We start from the raw sequence: 24,590 nt of genomic DNA on the forward strand, positions 1-24,590 counted from the left end.
CCCCCGCCTTGACCGACTCACTGCTCCTGCACCCACCACCTTGACGGACTCACTGGACTCTCTGGAAGCACAAGACAAAACAAACTGTCTTCTATACATTGCTCTTGGTTATGGAATTTTACTACTGCAACTGAACCAATGCTTCCCAGTCATTACAACCTAAAAATGGGAAAGAGCTAGAATATATGGACGGCAGGTATGCAGCCTTGGATCTCAGCCCTAGCACTCACTATAAAACAAAACACAACCAATTTCAAGCATTTAGGAGACTTTTAAATAATCATACTGACAACGTTGAGTTCCTGTGTTATGAAGAGCCATTTCCAGGAAACCTCCTGCTATAGCTTTCAGTGTCTTCTATGATGAACTCTATTCCCCTAATTTTATATATAGTGCATGACAACACTCATAAAATTTCTGATTCCTGGTTAATAGCTTTCCTAATCAAATGCTTTATTTTTAAAGAGGTAAAACTAACTTAAAAAAATTAAAAGCCTCACCCATACCATCACACGTACAAGGTTACAGGAAAAAAGAAAATCACAGAAAATCTTGAAGTCACATCACACTCTGTAAGTCTGAGCTTCTATGAAGGTCAGCGCCTCTAATCCATTTGTTGTTGTTTGTTTTACAAGACAGAGTTTTACTGTGTAGCCTTGGATGTCCTGGAACTCACTTTGTAGAGCAGGCTGGCCTTAAAGTCAGAGCTCCACTTGCATCTGCCTCCCAAGTGCTGAGGACTAAAGGCCTGCACAGGCCCGTCTAGCACCTCCAGTCTTAATAGATCTCACAAATTATTGCTATTAGGTCATGTTCAAGAAATCTGGATTTAAAGGGTAAGGAAGTGAACTGCTACAATTGTACAGACCACTCATCAAGACTGGCCTCTTACCGCAGAGCAGCGTCATGCTGTCAAGCAGTCCGCCACACAGGGTAAATGACAGGCTCCTGTATGAATGAAGCAAAGACGTGTGTGTGTGTGTGTGTGTGTGTGTGTGTGTGTGTGTGTGTGTGTGGAGGGGGGGGGGACGACACTGACACAGCTGAATAAAGAATTGAATCCAGGGTGCCCACTGCCAAGTGCTCTTTTTATAGAGTAAGTTGTATTCTTTCCTCTGTGAAGGTCTACCTTAAAAATAATTACAAAACAGTAAGACACTTTTAAAGATAAATACACAGGAAATAGAGTTACTTTTTTCTTCAGTCATTTTGTTGGCGAATGTTGCAAGTTTCTTCATAGATAAAGCCAGGGCAACTTCTAGACCTCTCTGGAAGACCTTGTCATCTAAAGCCACCCTAAAATAGATGTGTGAATAATAATGGTATGTTATTTACAATTTGTGCAGCAATTCCATTAACTCTAAAGAGCAAACTTTTTTGAGATTTTCCTGCATTAGTACTTAAGAATAGCTTCCTTCCAAAAATCTTCCTAAAGCATCCTTAAGGGACTGAGACTCCTAAGTCGTGTTATATACGTGTAAGGTGTGGTAGGAGAAACACGCACCGCTGCTGGCTACTACTTCAATAACTCCTTTCTCTTTACTATCAGCTCTGCCTAACAAAGCTCTGGTTTAACCTAAGAAAGACTCAGTTCAAACATCACTCCCACACAGAGATCTCTCGGTCTTACCCATTCCTGTTGCAGATTTAACTCTTATAATAAATGTACTTTTAGCTCCGTTCCTCCCAATTAAGATTTTAACAAAGATTTCATTACATGCTGTGTAAAGACACCATCCTGGTTGTACTACAAGTATCCTCAAGGAGTCTTCAAGGTGAATCAGGTAGGGAGGTGGGGAAATAAGCCATACCAACAGTGAGCCCATGAAAAGCAGACTGTAATGCCTTCCTGCTCATCAAGCGAACCGATAGTTATTATAAAATTATTATAATAGGAAAACCACAAAGACAGATGAAGAAAATTACACAAAGGAAAACTAAAATGTACCTTCAAGAACTGGTGGGGATAAATATGGTCTCAATAATTCTATACATGTATAAAACTGTCAAAAAGTTTTACTGAGATATAATTCATGTATTATAAAATAATTTCCTACTTCCTTTTCCTCAACTTGAGATAGGGCATCATCTACCTAAAATGTCCTCAAAACTCACTATGCATGCAGCAAAGGATAACTTTCAACTTCTGGTGTTCCAGAATTCTTGAATAGAAGGCAAATACTCCACCACTGAAGCTACATCCACAGCCCCACAAAATCCATCTTTTCAGATACTTCAGCAGCTTGCAGTATCTCCAGAGTATCTGAGCATTGCCACTATCCAGTTTTAGAACACTTCCTTAGCCATTCCATCAGCAGCCACTCCTGAGTACCCTGTGCTTGCTGTTTTATGCCAACTTAAAACATGCTAGAGTCATTTTGGGAGAGGGAACCTCAACTGAGAAAATGCTCCCAACAGATTGACCCATGAGTAAGCCTGGGATGCATCTGGGATGCATCGATCCCACTGAAGTGGGAGGGCCAGCTCACTGTGGGTGGTGTCATTCCTGGGCTGGTGATTCTGGGTGCAATAAGAAAGCAGGCTGAACAATTCATGAAGAACAAGCCAGTAAACAGCATTCCTCTATGATCTCTGTATCAGCTCCTGCCTTCAGGTTCTTATCCTAACTTCTTTCAGTGACGGACCATGTTGTGTAACTGTAAGCTGAAATCCCTTCATCCTCATGTTGCTTACGGCCATGGTGTTTTGTTATGGCAACAGAAACCCTAACTAGGACATCATCACCCTTCTCTCAATCCCAAACAACCAGCAATCCATGCTCTATTTGCATGGACCAGTTTACTTTGGACACTTCATACAAATGGAATATATAGTATGTGACTTTGTGTCTGAAAACAGAATGACTTTCCCCGCCTCATTCACATTACAGCATGCATCTGTAGTCATAACAGTCCATGACAGAGAACAACTGTTGGCTGACAGACATCCAGTTGCTTTCCTGGTTTTTAGTACTATCACACGGCTATAAACATTGATATGAGGTGGAGGTATTTTCAGTTTCCTTGGGTACTATCTATGCCACAGACAGAACAGTCCTGTTTAACATTGTGAAGACCACTTTCTTGGGTACCTGTGCCATTTCCCAATCCCATGAGCAATGTCTGAAGGTCCCGGCTTTGCCACATTTCCATTAGACTTACTAATGTGACACAGTAGCTGAGAAGAGATTAGTAGGTGAGAAGAATCATCACATCGTGGTGTCCACCTGCCTTTCCCTGACAGTCAACCAGGCTGGGCATCTTTTTATGTGTTTGTTGATTACTCTTGTATTTTTGGAGAAATACTTATTGTGATATTCTATAAGCTGAAATTAGACTGTTAGTCTTTTACTGTAGAGCATAGTGTTCTTTATATATGGGTGCAAATTACTTAAGATCTATCTGCAAATACTGTTTCCCACTTATGATTGTGCTTGTGTTATATTTAAAATTCCATCCATGACATTCAAAAGTAGAAACACACAGTACAGAGCTTAACATGCTATGTCTGAATCCACAGCAGTAAAACATGACCCATCTCACCCACCCACATCCTTTCTGGACTACAGTTTTCAGGTCTCTTGGGATTGCCTTCTCCCTCTTAGTACCAAACGATTGCTTACAGATGTTTTAACACTGCCCGTATACTTGCCCTGCCTTTTTACAAAGTAGCTTGTGAAATCTGAAGCAGCAGAAATAGGTGCAGAGTCAGTAGTATTACTATTTAAACAGGGTTTTTTGTTTTTATGTATGTGAATTTATTTCCCAAGCCAGAAAGTCAGAACGCACTTAATGGTACCTCCCCGTGCTCCAAACAGCACTCACTGTCAGCTCAAATCCCCATTCAAACTGAGATTCTGAAGCTGTGTATCTTTTAAATGAACAAATCTGATGCCACATGTTTTTTGGGTCTTACCTCTCACCTTTTTTTAGGGGGTTCTGTTGGTAAGACCTCTTCTTTTTGGAGATTCTTCAAGTTAGGTTTTGGTTTTTCTTGCTTTGATACCTTTGGCATGGTTTTTGACTTGTTTACAGGTATAGATGAAGAAACAAAATCATCTATTTTTGTATAAATTAAAAAGTAAAATTATTTTTCTTGGCAGCTTAAATTAATTACAGTGTATCTACATTCCATATAACTAATTTAAATTTAATTTCTATACCTTAAAAGTTAATAAAGACAATTTGTCTTTATTTTCTTTCATCCATCTCAAGATGAACAGCAGCCTGTTTAAGAACATCAACCTACCAAAAACCAATTCACTGAAAACTACAAAAGTAAATTAAGTCAGCACATAAATGTCAGACCTAACAATTAGCTAAAAACCTAAAGAACCATTAGGAAATTTGTAAAATTTTACCTTACTAAGTGGAAGAAAACGATCTCTAACTAAACTTCCCAGTGTAGCCCAGTATGTTTCCAAAGGCGCATTACTAATGAAAAACCAAGTGTAGAAAACAGGAAGCGCCAGGCGGTGGTGGCGCACACCTTTAATCCCAGCACTTGGGAGGCAGAGACAGGCGGATTTCTGAGTTTGAGAGTTCGAGGCTAGCCTGGTCTACAGAGTGAGTTCCAGGACAGCCAGGGCTACACAGAGAAACCCTGTCTCGAAAAACCAAAAAAAAAAGAAGAAGAAGAAAACAGGAAGCACCAGCTCGGCACTGTTCCTTTTCTCGGGGTTTCCTGTCCTATAATCCTCAAAAGTCTTATGGCTCTTCTAGGAATATTCAAAATACACATACACTATACACGAATGTATACTTTCAGGACACATGTACTATTGATCACGTACTCCCCCCACCCCCTTCCCTCTTGCTCTAGTCCCACTTGCTCTAGCACCACTTGCTCTGGCCCAAAGGTTTTTTTTATTCATTTATTATATGTAAGTACACTCCAGCTGTCTTCAGACACCCCATAAGAGGGCATCAGATCTCATTACGGATGGTTGTGAGCCACCATGTGGTTGCCAGGATTTGAACTAATGACCTCCATAAGAGCAGTCAGTGCTCTTAACCGCTGGGCCATCTCACCATCCCTGATCACGTACTTTTAAAAGAATGTGCTAATATATGTTTCTTCCATGCATCCAGATATAGAAATATAACTTTCTGCACATTCCATCCTACCCTTATTTGCCAAACTATTTTTTTCTCTCAAGTTGCAGACACAATGCAAAAGAGACTTCTCTGACCTGAGGAACTGCTTAAGTATTTGACTTCAAGGAACCTTTGGTAGTCTGGGAAGATATGTAAAACTTCTAGGGTAAGACTATAGCTCAGTGGTAGAGTATTTACACAGCATGTGTGAGGCCCTGGGTCTGATCCTCAGCAAATATCATCCTCCCCAACACACAACCCCAAAACACACAGCAACACACACACGCAGAGGGAAAAAAAAATATCTTATTACAAATAAATTGTAATCTAATGAGATGTTTCTCCAACTTTGATCAAAGTTCTAACAACAAAGACAAACATATAATCAATACGACAAAGCTTAAACCTAAGCTTTCAGGGTTTAATTTTTCCATACCTAACACTGAGGAGATGAATTTCTCAATGTATTAAAGAGTAAAAAGCTCCACTTACCATCAGAGTCATTGCCAGAATCCTCGAACTGCGAATAATTGACTGGTTTTTTATTTCTACGATCAAGACAGAAATTTTTCATTACTGTAAATATTTTAATTTTTTACATTCACCATAAAGTCATTAATAGTCTTGAAGAAAGGAAAATGTGTTTGGAGTCTCTTTTTTTGTTTTTTGGTTTTTCGAGACAGGGTTTCTCTGTGTAGCCCTGGCTGTCCTGGAACTCACTCTGTAGACCAGGCTGGCCTCGAACTCAGAAATCCGCCTGCCTCTGCCTCCCAAGTGCTGGGATTAAAGGCGTGCGCCACCACCCCCCGGCCAATGTTTGGAGTCTCTTAAATGTACTTCAATCCAAAGCTAAGAACTTGGCATTAACTGAAAGACCAAATCTATACCTAATACACATAATGCAAAGAGAAATTAGTTCAGGAAACCCCCAAAGTAAGGCAAAACCAAATATTATCAATTAAACTTTGTATTCTGTTCAGTGGCAGCTAGGTATTTATAAACCGTGTGCCGTTCTTTGCTTATATTATAAAGTACATGTTCAGTTTTAAACATATTTTAAACATTCTGTCAGAGCAGAGCTATGGTTCAGAGGTTAAGGATATGCACTGTTCTTCAGAGGACCCGAATCTGGTTCCCAGCACCCATGCCAGGCAGCCCACAACCCCCTGTAACTCCAGCTCCAGGAGGATTTAAAAGCCTCTGGATTCCTCAGACAGTGCACTCACATGCATACACCGACACAGACGCATCACCTAAAAACCAAAACCAAACAAAAAACCTTTAAAATCTCTCTATAGTACCAAATAACGCTTTCTACATGGAATGTTCACCGGCATCTTTGTAGGAAGTAAGTGGGCAGAGGGAAAGGACGCTCAGTGTGGGAAGGTCAGTCTGCTTCCTCGGGAAAGCAACGGAAAGCTGCCCCGTCTTCCCTTCGGTCATTTATTACATGCCCCATGTGGACAAGCTCATGTATCAGCTGCCGGTTCTGTGAATGAGGCTTGTCCACTGTCCAGCTCGTGACCCAGACTTGTGTTTCCTTGAGAGAACAGATTAACAGGAAGGGGTTCACGTTACTCTCCCACTCATCAGATTGTAAGGAATTTGACAGTTACATAAAATATGAATCTTTAGAAATTGTGGGATTGAAAGTTAGTAAATAAAACCAAAAGCCTACTAAAAAACTCCGGTTGAGTTGTGACAGACATGGATTCTTATTGATTCATTAAACACAAATTACCTGTTGTATTTTAGAGACCCACCAGGGTGAGATATGCAGTAAACCATTACTTTTTAAAAGCTCTTTAAACACTTCATTATGGGTACATGAGCACACTATCTGTGAGGGTCCCTCGGAGATGGAAGAGCTGTAAACTATCTGAAGTGGTTAGGAGTGGAGTGTGGGTCTTCTGGAAGAGCATCAAGCACTCTTTTAACTATCGATCCAGCCCATAAATGCTTCTGTTTTTAAAATGCATCTGAGTATGTGCCGATAGAAACTGCAAGGACTACGACCACCACAGTTCAATGTCACTGCCTCGATCTGAGTTAAGGCGCCCGAAGTCCTTTCATCATTGCAGTGTAAATGACAGAAGAGTGAGGACAATCGGTTTGGACTAGTGAGACAATGGCTAAAGTCAACTGCTGTGCAACCCTGGCAACCGAACTCTGACTCCTGGGATCCATGAAAGGGTGCAAGGAGAGAAAGGGCCCCAAAGTGAGGCTTTTCTCCTTCCTCCTGTGTTAATTGTGGTGTTTATCGCCCCGCCTCCACCGCATCTTCCACTAAAGTGTAACCTCCAGCTCTTAGTACAATACAAGCCTAAGTGAATTCACTGTTTATTTTTGTTTGGTTTTGCAGGACTGGGGATTGAACCTGGGGCCTCTCATCTGCGAGGCAATCACTCTACCACTGGGTCATAGTCTCAGCTATATTCAGTCGACCTACTAAATGGACAGCATCCCAGTTGTGATCGCGGAGAGGATTCCAACAGTCTAACTGAAAGCCGAGAAGAACTGGAGTCATGTGACTGGGCACCACGGCTTGAGCTAGATGTTCAGTTAAATGAGCCTCTCCGTCTAGGGATTTGAGGGGCACAAAATAGGCACGTCTGCTTTTTCTGTCTCGCTGGGCTGTGGTGCTCAACCTATGAAGACTACATACGGGGTCGCTCGCTGTCACGTAAAGCGCGTTCCCGGACTCTCTAGGGTGGATCAGCTAGCAATAGCTGCAAAAGGAGGCTGAGAGGCGGAAAGCTGGATGCTTGGTCGGCCACTCTGAGCAGAGGGTGGCTCTCACCGGAGACTGGCGACGAGCACCCAATCCCGCCACTCTCCGTCGGACCCCATCCTCTCCCCCAACCATGTATGACAGTGGCCTCCGGCGTCCCCACCCCTGTTCTTCCTCTCTGTCCCGCGGGACGTCGCCAACTACTCACCTGGTGGGACGCACCATGGTGCCCTTCCTTAGAGTAGCAGTGCTCCGGAGCTGGAGAGCAGCTGTGGCGGTTTCAATTCCCGCCCAAAACCAGACATCGCGCTCCACGCCCCGTTGCGCCAGCCAGCCAATCACCGCTCGCCTGCCTGAAAAAGCGTCTGCGCGCTGAGGAGAGGGCGCCTGCGCACACACACCTTTGCCCCAGCACGCCGTTCCGGATCCTGTCGGCCCAGACCCAGCTTTTGTTTTGCCACTGCACTTTCGTGACAGCAGCGATTTGGTACCGAGTCTAAAACACAATATAAAAGTATCAATACGCCTCCAATATGTAGAATGAGTAACTTAAAGATAACTGGTATAAAGGGGTTCTAGGATAGGAGTTTTCCTTGGAGCTTCAGGAAAGAGAAACAGATGGGTACCGAATCTGCCGGAGCGAATCTGCTGGCTGTAAAAAAACAAGTAAGAAGTCAGCTGACTTATTTGGGCAGTTCTGCGTTGACAGCTCCAAGTGTGCTTTGGTGTCTGAGGAAAGAGGTGAGTTCGAGCTCACAGCGAAGAATCCCCTTCAGTGTGCTGGACCCAATGACTGTACTGGTACAGGCTCAAAGAACAGAAGCAGGCTTCTTGGGGGCTATCTAAAGTGCTGGAGTGCAGCTTGCCATTGACAGTTCAGTATTTGTGGACGACTAGGTTTGTAGTTTTGCATGTTGCTCTAACAGGGTGTAGGCACACTCAGAGAATCCGGAGATCTAAACTGGGTGAAGATGAATTTTATCCTGAAAGCAACAGAGTACACGAACAGAAAGTAACATGAAGCCGGGCGGCGGTGGCGCACGCCTTTAATCCCAGCTCTTGGAAGGCAGAGGCAGGCGGATTTCTGAGTTCGAGAGTTCGAGGCTAGCCTGGTCTACAGAGTGAGTTCCAGGACAGCCAGGGCTACACAGAGAAACCCTGTCTGTAAAAGCAAAAACAAACAAACAAACATGAAAACCGTGATTTTATTGATTTTGTTCTGTTACGTGTATACAATGTATTTCGATAACTCTCTCATTCAGCTTCTCATATCGCATCCGTTCCTACTAACTTCCCTATCCCTACTAATCTCCGCATCTCCACTAGTCCGCTTTCCAGATTCATGAGGTTGGTTTTTGTTTGTTTGTTTTTGTGACCCACTATCTTAATCAGACCAGATGGGTGACCATTGAATTGCAACTACGCGTTTGAGCCTGGTGGGGGCACCCGTTGACACACAACTGAAAAATGACTTTCCTTTTCCTGAATCTGCCCATAGAAAACAGTTCCTCAATGACACATGGGTCTTTCCGAGTCTTCCTCTCTCCTCCCTCGGCTGTTGATGGGCCTAATCTTATGCAGACCTCTGACACTGTAGTGAGTGTTTAACTGTAATGGCAGTGTCTTGTCAGAAAATGGCATTTTGTCTTCCTCTCTATGTTCTGGTTCCTATATTTTTCAACTTCCTCTTTTGCTATGTTCCCGTGTGTTTGCTGTGTTTGAGCCTTCAAAGGTGGTATAAATGTCTTGTTTAGGGCTGGGTCCCCATCCACCACGTGTTCTCAGCACCTTGTATCACCTAGAGTCTATATTCACCACGGTTCACTGGAAAGAGACAGTTCTCTGATTAAGGCTGAAAGTAGTGGATAGTAACATAAATATTTAGAAGGTGGTTTGACCATGTCCATTTCACTGAACAGTGGTATTTGCATTCCTCCTAGGGCCCATCAACTTGCCTGCTATGGGTTTCCGACAGGGATTATAGTGCCAGGCAGGGGTATGCTCCCATAGAGCTGACCTCAAATCCAGTCATAGCAAATTGGATACCCTCGTCACGGAACGACAGTGCACAGATAGGTATGTCTTGCCTGGAAGGTTAGTCGAGTTCATAGAGTCCACAGCTAGGTTAGGCCAATTGTGACATTTCTCCTACAGCAGCCTGCATAGTATCTTCCAGGACTATAAAAGATAGCCAACAGAGAGGAAACTTCCAGCCAAATTCCATTTTGATTTTTCTATTATACCTTCAATCGAGCTGTGCAGTATCTTTAGCAACAGAGTTTATCATCTAGTTTTTATGGACAACCAAGAACAATGGCAAGAATCTCTATTGTCCTGGGAGTTCATATATATTAAAGGGAACGTGTGTGTGTGTGTGTGTGTGTGTGTGTGTGTGGATAGATAGATAGATAGATAGATAGATAGATAGATAGATAGATAAGATAGGCTGGTGACTAGCTCTTCAAGGGACATTGATTCTTACTGTCTTTACTACATTTTCTTTTCTCTGAATAGTGTTGAGTGTGCCTCAGGGGCAGCATCCTGTGTGTTCTGTTCTACTGGTCATGTGCTTCCTACTTGGAGATTTTTCTTATGGTCTCACATCCTTTTTCCATCACATCTCACAACCTTCAACGTCTAACATCTTCAAGCTACCACTGGGTCTCTGTTGTGTTTGGCCACTTTTACTAGTTCCATAAGTTATATACTTGCGTAACCCCCAACACCACCCATATGTCTTCCTATGTTTCCCCTTTCCTTTGGCTCTGTGCCTTCCCTTGTATTAAGTACTTGTTATTCTTGCCTAGGAATAAAAGTACTTTTTGAGCATATTGTTGCTCTGAAATTAACTTTAAAATAACTTTTAATTTAAAAAAAGAAAGAAGAAGGGTTTGTTTTGTTTTGTTTTGTTTTGTTGTCACAAAGATGATTGTGCAAGAATAAGCAGGAAAAACTAGAATAGGCTGGTTGTGGTGGTGCAGACCTTTAATGTCAACAGCACTTGGGGGGTGTGCTGATGCAGGAAAATCAAATGTCTGACATTATCCTAAGATACATAGTGAGTCTTAAGTCATCCTGAGCTATACAGTAAGACCTTGTCTCAAGTGAAATGGAAGGAAACTGAAGATTAGAAGTTGGTTCAGCATCACACGGTACAGTCTCTGAGTGCTGGGCTATGTTTTAGAGTGTTCTGTGGCCATTTGACTCATGGCTCTTTTGCTGGTCTTACAGGAACCCCGCTGAAGAATATGAAGAAAAACCGAGAACGGTTCTGCAACAAGGAAAGAGAATTCGTGTATAAATTCCAGGTAGGACGTGAGCGCTTTGAGCTGAGAGTGCCTCTCAGGTTTCCTGTGGACGAGAATGCCAGTCATCTGCATGGACGTCTGATGCTGCTGCACAGTTTGCCCTGCTTCCTAGAGAATGGTGAGGACGGACTTCCTTCTGTTTCCCTATAGTCTCATGAAGAACATGGTAACCCGAAAAGCTTTCCAACACAAGTGACCAAACATTCATCCAAAGCCGGCTGTATGGTGAACAGAAGGTGCTCGCAGCTTGTGCTCTTTGTACTGCCCGTGCCACTGAGCTGCACACTGCCAGGGAGTGCTGCTCAAAACCTCCTGGTGCTCACTCTCACTGCTGTTCACACTGCTTTTACTGTACATATAGCTTTCTGTTCTTGTAGAAATGATAGTTTCGATATAGAAAACAAAGTTTAGTATTTTCCTCTCCTCAGCCCTCCCTCATCAGCCCTCCCTCATCAGCCCTCCCTCATCAGCCCTCCCTCAACAGTCCTCCCTCATCAGCCCTCCCTCAACAGTCCTCCCTCATCAGCCCTCCCTCATCAGCCCTCCCTCAACAGTCCTCCCTCATCAGTCCACCCTCCCTTATCAGACCTCCCTCAACACTCCTCCCTCAACACTCCTCCCTCAACACTCCTCCCTCAACAGTCCTCCCTCATCAGCCCTCCCTCATCAGCCCTCCCTCATCAGTCCTTCTTCATCAGCCCTCCCTCATCAGCCCTCCCTCAACAGTCCTTCCTCATCAGCCCTCCCTCATCAGCCCTCCCTCATCAGCCCTCCCTCAACAGTCCTCCCTCATCAGCCCTCCCTCAACAGTCCTCCCTCATCAGCCCTCCCTCATCAGCCCTCCCTCATCAGTCCTCCCTCATCAGCCCTCCCTCATCAGTCCACCCTCCCTTATCAGTCCTCCCTCAACAGTCCTCCCTCAACAGTCCTCCCTCAACAGTCCTCCCTCATCAGCCCTCCCTCATCAGTCCTTCTTCATCAGCCCTCCCTCATCATCCCTCCCTCAACAGTCCTTCCTCATCAGCCCTCCCTCATCAGCCCTCCCTCAACACTCCTCCCTCATCAGCCCTCCCTCAACAGTCCTCCCTCATCAGCCCTCCCTCATCAGCCCTCCCTCATCAGTCCTCCCTCATCAATCAGCCCTCCCTCATCAGCCCTCCCACATCTGTCAAGGTCAAGGACATGCCCGCAGGCCTGTGCACATGCCACTCTTATGGAGTCATTGTCTCAGTTGAGGTTCTCTCTGAGATCCCTGACTTGTGTAAAGTTGACAAAACGACCAGGAACCTGTCCATCTGAGTCATGTAAGACTTTGTGTGGTGAAAAGGCATCCACTTTATTTTTAGGCCTTGTTCTCCCAGGTTCACACCACCAAGCAGAATGGGAAAACAGGTTGTAAGGGAAGCTAAGAGCATTCTAGGATGTCCTATCATATAAACCAGGAATGAGGACACAAACAGGGCATGTCCTCACCCCATTGGTAGTTCTCAGAAGGTCACCTCATCCCAGACAAACACTATCACTGTGGACTTGTTAGAAATATGATTTCTACATTTTAAAATTTTTAAAAATTATGTATTTATCCATTTTGTTTATGTGCACCTCTGTGTTTGTATGTGCATACCACGGCACATGTGTGACAGTCAGAAACAACTCTCAACTATCTCCTTCCATCATGTGGGTCCCAGGGACCAAACTCAGGTCATTTGAATTGGAGGTAAAGTTAGATTTCACAGTGGAATGCTTTACCAGATGAAGTGTCCCCCACTGTGTGTACATCTTGCTGAAGATAGCATTTGTCATCCCTCTTACAGACTTGAAAGAAGCTCTGAGCCGGTTTATAGAAGAAGAGTCCCTCAGAGACCATGACAGCGATGCGGAAGCAGGCTTGGAGGCTGTTAAGTCTGGTGAAATCGATCTACACCAGCTGGCAAGTGCGTGGGCCAAAGCTTACGCCGAGGTAAATGGAGGTCAGAGTGTGCTTCCAGACATCGCAGACTTTGTGAAGATGTCTTAATTGTTGAAGTCATAGGAAGCAAAGTGTAGAATGTAGCTTTCTTCACAAACCAGTTGTATGCAACATATGTTCTTACTCCTATGTTTCTGTTCTGTGTCAACAGGAATGAGCTCCTAAGACAAAGTATTTTTATTACGTGTGTGTGTGTGTGTGTGTGTGTGTGTGTGTGTGTGTACATATGCACCTGCGCATGCAAGCATAGGTTGCTTGCACCACCAAGCACTTGTGGAAGACAATTTAAGGGAATCATCTCTTACCTTCCACCATGTAGGACCAATGAACTATTTCTCAGGCCAAAGACCAATCTTTGTTATTTTTTTATGAAATATGTTTGGAATCATTCCTGTGGAAACATGAAGCTACTTTATCCTACAAAATCCTTGGAACATGTTTACATCAAAAAAATCAGTCTGGAGTTCTGGTTGAGCTCATATCTTGACTGTTATCTGACAGCCTACGGCAGTGATCAGAATTTATCCTCAGCTCTGGTTAACTTCCGTTCTCACTTGTCTTCATGAGGTTGTCATTATTTCTCTGTAGGATTGTGCAGCTAGTATGCCCTGCTTCATGAAATCCAAGATACCACACACATTATTATCTTATTTACTAACTTCTGACTCCTTAGAATACATTTTTAATAATCAATTTTTCTTCTCATTATAAATTACTACATACAAATTATATTTATTGTGCTGGATAGTTTTATGTAAACTTGACACAAGCTAACATCTGAGAGGAGGGAGCTTCAGTTAAGAAGGCCATCAAAATATCTTTCTGTGGGCAAGCCTGTAAAGCATTTTCTTATTTAGTGATTGATGGGGAGGGCCCAGCCCACTGTGGGTGTTGTCATCCCTGGGCTGGTGGTCCTGGGTTCTATAAGAGAACAGGCTGAGCAAGCCATAAGGAAAAAGCTAGCAAGCAGCACCCCCTCCATGGCCTCTGCATCAGCTCCTGCTTCCAGGTCTTGCCCTGCTTGAATCCCTGCCCTCAGTTCTCTGGATAATGAACTGGAACTGTGAGTGAAATGAACTCTTCCCTCTCCAGGTTTCTTTGCCCATCATGTTTCTCCATGGCCATAGTAACCCCACCTAAGACATTTGTCATAAAGCAACATAAAAATTCAGATACAACTCAAGTTAGCGGTTGTGAGAAGTCCCACTGTCCTGACACGGATGGCAGCATGGATGGCGTTAGCTTTGTGCTCGTCCTGCTTTGCATGCACACATGTGCATCGTGAATGGGAGTGAGGTCATGGCATACTGACTCTCTTACTGTGGGAATTCCTCATTCGTTTTCCTAGGAAATTCATAATAACAAATTAGGTTGTATCTCTCCTCTCCATGTTCTTTTTTCATATTCAACAATCCTAGAATAACATCTACATGTGTGTGAGTGCAAGGTCTCTGTGTCCTTGTGTGATATGGTCATACTATTCGTATTTTTTCTAATAGCATGTTAAACAGCAGTGCCCTGCCATGATTGAATGTGTGTATCATCTCACAGACCACCTTAGAGCATGCGAGGCCTGAGGAACCTAGCTGGGATGAAGACTTTGCAGATGTGTACCACGACCTCATCCATTCCCCGGCCTCTGAAACTCTCTTAAATCTGGAACACAATTACTTTGTTAGCATCTCAGAATTGATTGGTGAAAGAGATGTGGAGCTGAAAAAGTTACGAGAGAGGTAATACTCATTTCTTGTGTTACCATAATTAAATGTTACACTGTGAAGTATGATAACCTGTAGGGCAAGCTGTTTGCACTTTTATAAAATTAAAACACTGGGAAATGCTTCAAATGAGCTGTCTTCCTTGATCCTTACCACAGCCCCACACTTAGCATCTTCATTGTGCAGGTGAGAAAACCTTGGCTTACATGAATCCACTGATTTATCCAAGAGCAAGCTAGACTTTTAACCCAGTGGATGAGAAAGACTTCAGAACTATTAGCCCTTCCTCCTTGTTCTATACCTACTGCCAACCTCTTGTGGGTGGCCTTCCTCTAGGCCATGGTATCTTTCAGTTATCTTATAAGCATCTTGCATTAGGAAGAAAATAAAAAGAACCCTAGAATCGTCCCAGGGAATTTTAATCATATTCGAATTCCTTCTGTATAGTCTACCCAAGACAGCATGCAAAGTGTGCTTTCTTGGATACACATCTCAGAGTAAGTAGAAAGCTGCCAGCTTCTTGAATGTAAAGTGTGACTTCTCAGGTTTCTCCCTCCTGTTCTGTTAAGTGTGGTGTAAAGGGCATCCTCCTAGATAATCCATTTTGATTTCATAGGTCATTTATTACTTTAAAAGCATTTATTTAAGAGTATGGATATACATACGATTGAGATGAATTTTAATATTACTTGTGTGTTTTTGTTGTGGAAGCTTGTTAAGAGCAAATAACACTTGATTTTTTTGTGACTGAATTGATATTAATACCAAAGAAGTCAACTTAAATGAGACACCATGTGCTCTTGTTTCTCATTAGCCTCAGATTAGAAAACATTAAGACTAACAGGGTGTGAATAATTTGTTTAAGTTATTATAGTTAAGAAAAATTTAAATATAAAAAATCATAGATGGATTTCTTTTCTTTCATGATGCTAAACAATGAACCCAGGCTTTGAGTCTTGTGTCTAAGGATTCAGCCAACTGTCAATCAACAACATGAGGGAAAAAAAGAGTTATATCTATTCTGAACACTCTCAGCCTTTCTCTCTTATAGTTATTGCTAAGTAATGCAGTATAACAACTAGTTACGTTGTTGCACTAATTATCGGGGGTGCTTCAGAGATCAGTTACAACATGCTGGAGGGCGCAGGTAGGTTGCAAATGCTCTGCCTGGAAGTCCCTGTGAGTCCCAAGGGCTCACTGCATTGGTCAGTTCCTTCCTGCCTCCTGTGTGTTCCTGACTTCCACCGAGCCCAGGACTTCTTTATCCCCTCCCTGCTCCTCTTGAAAAGACCCTGTCTGGCCACCTGTGATTAGGTTGACCTCTTTTCTAAATCAAAGGTGATTCTATTCTGTTTATTATTATTCTTTGAAACAGTTTCTACTCTAGCAGAGACAATGAGTTAACTTAATAATTATTTAGCCTCTCTGGAACCTGATGGTTTTTTCTATTGTGGTTCTTTGGTGTTGTTTGTTTGTTTGTTTGTTTGTTTGTTTTAGGAAAAGTTATATTGTTTTATCATTTGACATTCAGGTTGCAGAGTTGTCATGCTTGGTATTCTGAGCCAGTCTATAGTTAACATGAAATAGAATAGACTTCCTTTTGAACTTAATGTAGACAGTATCTTTAAAAATAATTATATGATTAACTGCATTTTAGCTACATTCAGGATGATGTTAATGTTCATGAAATTTGTTGAATTCTTTCTGTCTTTTTTGCAGAAATATCTGCCTATATTTGCAGAATCACCTTTGATTTAGAAAAGAGGTCAACCTAATCACAGGTGGCCAGACAGGGTCTTTTCAAGAGGAGCAGGGAGGGGATAAAGAAGTCCTGGGCTCGGTGGAAGTCAGGAACACACAGGAGGCAGGAAGGAACTGAGCAATGCAGTGAGCCCTTGGGACTCACAGGGACTTCCAGGCAGATTATTTTTTGTGAGAAATATCCTGTTTTTATGAAACCATATTTTAAATAGTTCTTTAAACTTTAGAAGGAATGGCAATAATATTTTTATCCACTAGAGGGAGCACTTGTAAAATATTAATGCGAATATGTAGACATTTTTGTTTCTAATTGAATCTCACTTATTCACATACTGTTCACTGGACACTTTAGTACTTTCTGAAACATTAGTGACCAGCAGTGTGGTACACACCTGTAATCCCAGTTCTCAGGAGGCAGAGGCAGGAGGCTAGCCACGGCTGTGTCAGGAAACCCTGTCTCAAAAACCAAACCAAATGAAGAAGCTTATGAGATTGTCTGCATTGTATAGAGTGAAGTGGGAGCTAAGTCACACGGAATATTTACTTCCAGAAGATGTAAAGTGGTTATGTGTGTAAATTTATCACATCTATCTATCCTACTGAAACAGTGCGAGTACGTATAAACTCAGTTTTAAGAACAACTTACTTAACCAGAATGACAGTGGAACTGTTCAGTTTTGTTTACTCTATACTTTTAAATGTATATGCTTATTTATTTGTGTATGTATATGTGTCAAGTATGTACATATTCATGTGGGTGTTCTCATGTGTGTAGGTGGGTGGTATGAGTGTATGTGTGTAATGTAACGTGTGTGAAGGCCACCGGTCAGTACTGAGTGTCTTCCTCAGTCTCTGTCCACCATGTCCAGTTTCTGAGACAGGGTTTTTCACTAAACTTGGAACTTGTGTGTTTGGCTCAGGTGTCTGGCCAGTGCCTAGGGATCCAGATGTGCTACCACTCTTAGCTTTTCTGTAAGTATAAGGCATCCAACCAAACTATCTCCCAGTTCCTCAAAATATCATTTAGAATACATTTTGGTTGCATTTGTATTAAAAGATAGTTTTTAATTTGAGATTTTATTGAACAGATATATTAATGCAGTCAGAACAGACAATAAATTTTAGAAGTACAGCTCAGTAAATTTTCACAAAGCAAGCCAACCCTTGTAGTCACCACCCAATCAAGAAACAGATGTTTTCCAGCAATACAGAAGCCTCCCTAATGGCCTCCTAGTCACCCTAAATAACTGCTGCCTGCACCTCCACCATCACTGATTGGCTTCTCCTGTAGGGAAACCCACTCTGTTCATCATTTCTTTGGGCGAATGAAGAGAGCAGCACAAGGCTACATCATCAGGTTGTTGTTTGCACTGCTTCTTAAAGTAACGGTGTGACTTACTGTGAGGCTTTGCAAACGCAGTCTGCAGTTTCTAGGTGTAGGAACTAGCTTTCAGCATTGAGGTCCTGTCAGCTCACATACACTCACCTGGGGAATCTGCCTACACTGCTTACAGAGCTTTTTTTTTTTTTTAACTCTGAATGAGAAGGGGTTGAACTACTAAACAGTCATTGAAAGCTTGCTCAGATTGTGTCTGTTTTCAGTTATGGATTAAGCTCAGAATGATGATCTGGCTACATAGGAGGCAGGCTTGATTCTTGAAGACATAACTGTCAATATTCGCACACTCATTTTCAAGGACACAGAGCATTTTCAAGATGTTGGAGTTTTAATTCTTAGATATATTATCTATCATAAATTAAAAATTATTCACTCTGGCTGTATACCCTGAACTTGTGGTAAATATATCTTATTTGTTAATTTGTGTTTTAGACAAGGTATTGAAATGGAAAAGGTGATGCAGGAGCTGGGGAAATCTCTCACAGATCAGGATGTGAACTCACTGGCTGCCCAGCACTTCGAATCCCAGCAAGTGAGTGAGATGAGGTAGAGCGGCTTTACATGTAATTACGCTTTCTTTTCCTTGTGAAAAATTAACCGCTTAGTACCCTCTCCCTGTTTAGGACTTAGAGAATAAATGGTCAAATGAACTGAAACAATCTACAGCTATCCAGAAGCAAGAATATCAGGAATGGGTGATAAAACTTCATCAGGACCTAAAAAACCCCAACAACAGCTCCCTCAGGTACTGACCCTCGGCCCTTCTTGTCTCGGGTGCTTCTTTCATATTGATGTTCACTCTAAAACTGAATCTTGTTGCTTAGATATGTTTGGCAATGAAAATCCAAGATTTTATATTGTAATTTTTAAAAAATATATTTATTTTATTTCTTGTGCATTGGTGCTTTGCCTCCATGTTGTCTGTGTAAGGGGGTTGGATCCGCTAGAACTGGAGTTAAGACAATTGTAAGTGACCACGTGGTTGCTGGGGAATTGAACTCAGGTCCTCTGGAAGGGGCAGCCAGTGCTCTTAACCACTGAGCCGTCTCTCCAGCCCTGTTTTGTATTTTTTTTTTTTTTGAGATAGAATCTCATTATATAGCTCTGCTGACCTCAGACTTGGCCTTGAATCTCAGAAATCCCCCAGCCTCAGCATCCTAAGTGGTAGAATTCCAGGCATTTTTCTTTCATTTCATTACATCGTATTACACTTGGCATGACTGGATGAATGCCAGACACTCACTTAGCAGAAAGAGAAAAGATCTTTAAGTACAGTAAACCTATTTCCAGAATATGCTAGCGCATGTCGTAAGCACTGGTGTACAGCCCAGGCTGGCTTGGGATAAGCATGATCTTCATTTTGTGTCAGTCTTCCAGTAGTCTTGCCTCAAGGGATTTATCTTCTCTCTCACTCTCGCTCTTCGGGTTGGGGAGCTGTCTGTCTGTTTTGTACAACCTGACAGCTGCTTGCCAAGCACCCTTGACGCTGGCCCACCCCCAGCTAGCACATTAAGTAAGTACTGGGATGAATGGATGCACAGATACATCTCTAGTCAGGCTGGGAACGAGCTCAGCTGGTAAAGATCACACATGTGCACAGCTTTGTCTGCACACACGGCTCCACAGACAAGAAAGGAGCTGGTAAAATCTTCCCACAGCAGTTTTATTACCTCTTCTCTGCATAGGATGGTATTTCATTTGCTTCACCAGTTTCCCAAATTGTTCTGTCTTCTAGGGACAGCCCAGGTACTTTACTTCCCAGCCAGAATTTTGAGAACAGAGGGGTTCCGGGGTCAAAGCACACCATGCATTGGGCTCTCTGTGCATGAGTGTATGCACTGACCCAAGTGTAGAGTGTACACCACGTGTTGTAGGCAAAGCTATGCAAAGCCATGGATTTAAGGAAGCTGCAAAGTTCTTGCTATGGAAACCACCCATCCCTTTGCTGCTGTGCTTCCTGGCTCAGTGTGCAGGTCACTGTGAATTCTGGCCTCTAGCTGCTGCTTCTTACACCAGTATGCCTTCGGGAAAATGCCTTACCATTATCATCTCTAGGAGGTGTTTCCACGAGCAGCAGAAACTCTGTTTTTGACCCCTGGAAAACTAGGTTTATGGAAGGATAAATGACATGACGTAAAGTCCACCTGTTAAAGGGACCAGTATCAGCTCAGGACCCCTAAGACCAAGTTCTCAGCACATAGATTTATTTGCCCCAGAGGGATGGGGGCAGGGAATAAGAGACGATAGCAGTAGACAGACGGTAAGGGAGAAGAGGAAGAAAATGAGGGAAAGGAAGAAAGAGTATTTGTCCCGAAGAGACAAAGGAGTGCCTCTGGACTTCTTTGGAGAGAAAAGACAGATGTGGCCCATAGGAAAATGGAGATTTATAAAGGTACAAGGGAAAACACCGTGTTAGGATGAGGTGTTTAATTTTGACTGGGCATGTTAATTAGGTGAACCAAATGGAGGGCTTTTGATTGCTGGACTTCACTACTTTGATAGCTGGACCTTGGAATTCAGCCTCAGGTGGCCAAATAAGGGAATGACCTTGGGACTAACTTTAGGAATGTTTTCTAATGGTGTTTAGCAAGGTGGAAGCAATGGAGAAGAACAAGGCCTGGCAGAGCCATGTTTGCCATGTTCAGATGGCTAGAGTCCCTTCATTCCCACCTTTCTGTTTTATCCTTTGGGTCGTTGAGTGTTGGGTAAGTGGGTGTCCTCTACAGCTGCTTCCTGCTGACATTGGGGCACCATTGTTAGGGGCCCTGGCTAGAGTTTCTTCACCTGTTTTGATGGAGCACAGATTAAGGAATTGTTACCATCATAAAACTTATACCACAGTCAAGACGTGGCATTTTGCTTTGCTCTTCGTATAGCAAGCACACTGTCTCCTCTCGCCATCCCGTCAGCCTCCCTGAGAGTGGCCAGTACTCTCTGGGCTCTGTGCCCCATCCTGACGGGCATGACTGGGACTTCCCATCCCAAGTTCACTTTCTGGGTCCCCCATGGCTAATTCATATGAAGAATTTATACCCCCGTCTCTCCTTGGGTTTTCTTCTCACTAAGCCATTAAGGCTCTGCCTGTGCGTTTCTCACCATCTGGATGTGTGTTTGTCGTCAGATGGATGGTTTCTAGATACTTGTTCCTGCTCTGTGGCTCACTTTTTAATTTCCTTACTCTTACCTTTTAAAAGCAGACTGTCATTCATGCAGACCAACCTGACTTTAGCTAGCAGTGACCTTCCTTCCTGTGCCTTCTCTGTGCTGAAATTCTGGGTGTGTGCTACCGTAGCCAGCTCTTCCTCCTCTGCTTTATACTGTAGGTATTGGATCAAGAGGTTTTAGTTGAGAGTGGCAGCACATGCCTTTAATCCCAGCACTTGAGCAGAGACTAATTGATCTCTGCCAGCCTGGTGTATATATTGGGGCGCTACAAAGTAAGACCTTGTCAAAAGAGGAATATATTTAGCCAAACAGCAATTGTGTACAGAAGTTAGTGGGCCATCACTATCAAGAAGATTCACATCTTATCAGCAGGGCAGCAGACCTGTTGTCTATTCACTCAGTGCCCAAAAGGCTTCATTTTCTACAGTAGCTGATGCTGCTCTGGGCTGGAACTCGGAGTTAGAGAGTTCTTCTCTGCATGCCGCTCCATCCTCGGCGTCCAGCAGTCTTTGTATGCCTGCACCATGGAGAGAGTCCTCTCTATGCTGTTGCCTCTCTCACAGTAATAGTGTCTTGGTGTCTGTCATTTACTGTGGGTCAAGCCGACTACTGTTGAGCTACACCCCAGCCCTGGTCTACCTTTGTCCAGTTGTGTTGCCTGTCAGTCCAGCTCCCGTGTGGGGCAAGCTTTGTGTCTGGCTCGGATGTCAGTCTTCCCACGAGGCGTCTCATCTCCTGCCCCGTGTCTCCTTGGACACAGTTTGTGAAGACTGATGAGGAAGTTCAGGTGCAGGAGGCTGTGGCTCCGACCTGCTCGCTCTAGAGTGACCTCTACTCTGCACATGACCTTTCAGAACTCTGCTGAGATTTTCAGCTGATTTCTGTTGACTTCCTTGTATGACAACACCCTTTGTCAGGTGTGCACTGATGAAAGCAGTCTCCTTATGTCCTGGCCCACCTTTGGGACCATTCGCTTTCCTTCATTGCCTAGTGCCATGGATTTGAATTGAGCAGTTGTGGTCATAACTTCTCTGGGACCAGAGTAAAGAAAAAGCTTGTCTAATGAGAGGAGAATGCTGGAGAAATGCAGCCAGACAAGGAAGTGTCAAAGGGAACCATACAGTTCTTTATTTATCTGGCTTTTAATTAAGAAGACTTAAAACTGTCTTTGAAATCGCTGTCATTATAATGGTCATTGTCGTCATCTTCATCATCATCACTGGTGTTTGGGGGGTGGGGGTGTATGACTGAGCAGCGGGAAATTAGAGAACACTTTCAGAAGTTGTTTTTCTCCTTCCACGAGCAATCCTAGCATCGAATGTAGTGTTGTCAGCCTTGTGAAGCAAGGGCTTTACCTGCTGAGGCATCACAACAGCCCAAGTTTTTAATTTTTTAATCTTCATTGCTGTCACCTCATCTATTTTATAATTTTGTTTAGAATTTTTCCTGTTATGAGAATTTTTAAGTATGTCTGATATGGCTTTTAAAGCTATTACATATTAGTTCCTCAGTTAATCCCCGAATCATTTTTAGACCACTAGGAAATATTAAATGGTGATGTGTTAGTTGATATTGTAATGATTGAAGAGAATAATCCACATTGCTTACTGTGAGGAAGTGGAAGGACAAGTGGGGCTTTTAGAACCTGCTGCTGCTGTGGTCTTACTTGTCACCATGGATTAACATGAGTTTAGGAATAAATTAAGCCCTGCGTCAGCTGTTCAGCTCGCTCTCATTTCATGGTGAACTTACTTTCCTCTAACAAAAAAATCTGACGAGTACGCAATGAGTATAACGATAACTGTATTGATTTCAGTGAAGAGATTAAAGTGCAGCCGAGTCAGTTCCGAGAGTCCGCGGGCGCTGCTGGAAGGATCTATGAGGAGCCGAGGACGCTGGAGGAGAGCTTCACCATCCACCTGGGTACGGGAGCTGCGGCCAGATTCCTGCCGTGAGCAGAGTCTGCCCGGTGCATCTGATCCCAGCTCACGCACGGCCCTCCTGCCAAGGCCAGAGTTTATGCTTCCGCTTGTATGTTTGTAGATCAGTTGTAAGGGCTATTCAGATGGGAGGTTGCAGAGCCCACACTGAGCTGGTATTTGGAACATGGATCTCGCCAGAGTCTTGCCGCAGACGTTTGCATCTGCCTTAGGGTTTCTGTAGCTGTCTCAGTGTCTCTCTGTGGTGTCCCCTCTCAGTGTCTCTCTGTGGTGTCCCCTCTCAGTGTCTCTCTGTGGTGTCCCCTAGGGGCCCAGCTGAAGACCATGCACAACCTGCGCTTGCTGAGGGCGGACATGCTGGACTTCTGTAAGCATAAGAGAACTCAAGGAAGCGGTGTGAAACTTCACCGGCTGCAGACGGCACTGTCCCTTTACTCCACGTCTCTCTGTGGCCTGGTTTTACTCGTAGATAATCGAATTAATTCATATAGCGGCATCAAAAGAGGCAAGTAGCCATGTACATGTGTTTCTCATCACATTTCTCTCAGTAATTCCATTTTTGTAGAGGAATCTCACACTGGAGCCCATCCTGATCTTGAACTCAAAGCAGTCCTCCTGCCTCTGCTTTCTAAGTGCTGGAGTAACAGGCAAGTAAAAATAATAATCCAACTATAAATGCGTTTTTAATTTTAGAACAAGGCCTGCTGAGTGATCTTGCCCAGTGTCCCCAGGACTTCCAAGTCAAACAAAACTAATACTTCTTATTGTTTACAGAGGATAGATTATAATCAGAGTGTCTGTTATTTAAAGAAAAGCTGGAGTTATATTAGAATGTTCTTGTCTGCGGACTGTTTTACTCCTGAGAGTGAAATGTTGGTAGAAATTGTTGTACCATAATTTAATGTGTGGTTATTACAAACTATGAGAAATCATATTTACGAACTTCATTCTCCATCTTAGATCTCATTTTCTATGAATAAGTGATAAATATTTGATGGTTTACACTTAGAATGATGTTTTGGATCCCTTAGATTTTGCCACAGTCTGCCAAGAATGCACGGACTTCCACTTCCCACGGATTGAGGAGCAACTGGAGGTTGTCCAGCAGGTGGCGCTGTACGCGAGAACCCAGCGCAGGAGCAAGTGCAAGGAGGCGCGCGGTCAGTGATGCAGCGTGATGCAGCGTCCTTAAAGCCCGGGCTCACTATTGCCCCAGACAGCACTAAAGCACGCAGAGTTCAGAGTTCGTAGTGGTGGGACTTGGGAGAGAAAAATAGAACAAAATTTAATATCTTCAGAAGCTAGGGTTTTCCCCCAGTTTTCAGTTTTCTTTCTTTTCCTTTTCTTTCTTTCTCCCCTCCACATCCCCCTCCCCCCCCCCACCTCCTGGTTGATTTTCTTTCAAGATCTTTAGTAAAAACCATGTTAAATTTTGATTGCCATAGTTAAAGTAAGAGCTTTCGAAAGGTTTGCTTTTGATCCACGATATCTCTGATGGACAGA

The 24,590-nt window shown here is 43.3% G+C and overlaps 2 protein-coding genes across 7 annotated transcripts in view; one reads left to right on the top strand and one right to left on the bottom strand.

Annotated features, from left to right (window-relative positions):
• Positions 1-8,229, bottom strand: part of Rad51ap1 (RAD51 associated protein 1) — a 13,636-nt gene extending 5,407 nt beyond the window's left edge. For 2 of the 3 annotated variants that reach the window (XM_028754508.1, XM_028754506.1), the window contains exons 1-4: positions 8,036-8,124; positions 5,589-5,644; positions 3,923-4,058; positions 1,193-1,296 (exon numbers count right to left, since the gene is read on the bottom strand). In XM_028754508.1, the coding sequence (XP_028610341.1) occupies positions 1,193-1,296; positions 3,923-4,058; positions 5,589-5,644; positions 8,036-8,052 (313 nt within the window). In that variant the 5' untranslated portion in view covers positions 8,053-8,124. Of the gene's footprint in view, positions 1-1,192; positions 1,297-3,922; positions 4,059-5,588; positions 5,645-8,035 lie in introns of all 3 variants that reach the window. The other variant, XM_028754507.1, reaches the window with a different exon arrangement.
• Positions 8,230-8,508: 279 nt separating this feature from the next.
• Positions 8,509-24,590, top strand: part of CUNH12orf4 (chromosome unknown C12orf4 homolog) — a 33,599-nt gene continuing 17,517 nt past the window's right edge. The window contains exons 1-10 of one of the 4 annotated variants that reach the window (XM_028754449.1): positions 8,509-8,568; positions 9,768-9,903; positions 11,059-11,253; positions 12,950-13,095; positions 14,656-14,837; positions 18,415-18,514; positions 18,606-18,727; positions 22,964-23,070; positions 23,395-23,592; positions 24,119-24,247. In XM_028754449.1, coding sequence (XP_028610282.1) covers positions 11,076-11,253; positions 12,950-13,095; positions 14,656-14,837; positions 18,415-18,514; positions 18,606-18,727; positions 22,964-23,070; positions 23,395-23,592; positions 24,119-24,247 — 1,162 coding nt within the window. In that variant the 5' untranslated portion in view covers positions 8,509-8,568; positions 9,768-9,903; positions 11,059-11,075. Of the gene's footprint in view, positions 8,569-8,591; positions 8,725-9,767; positions 9,904-11,058; positions 11,254-12,949; positions 13,096-14,655; positions 14,838-18,414; positions 18,515-18,605; positions 18,728-22,963; positions 23,071-23,394; positions 23,593-24,118; positions 24,248-24,590 lie in introns of those variants that run through there. The other 3 variants (XM_028754448.1, XM_028754451.1, XM_028754450.1) reach the window with 3 other exon arrangements.

This window comes from Grammomys surdaster, unplaced genomic scaffold (genome assembly GCF_004785775.1).
Source record: "Grammomys surdaster isolate TR1022 unplaced genomic scaffold, NIH_TR_1.0 126013, whole genome shotgun sequence".
Lineage (NCBI taxonomy): Eukaryota > Metazoa > Chordata > Mammalia > Rodentia > Muridae > Grammomys > Grammomys surdaster.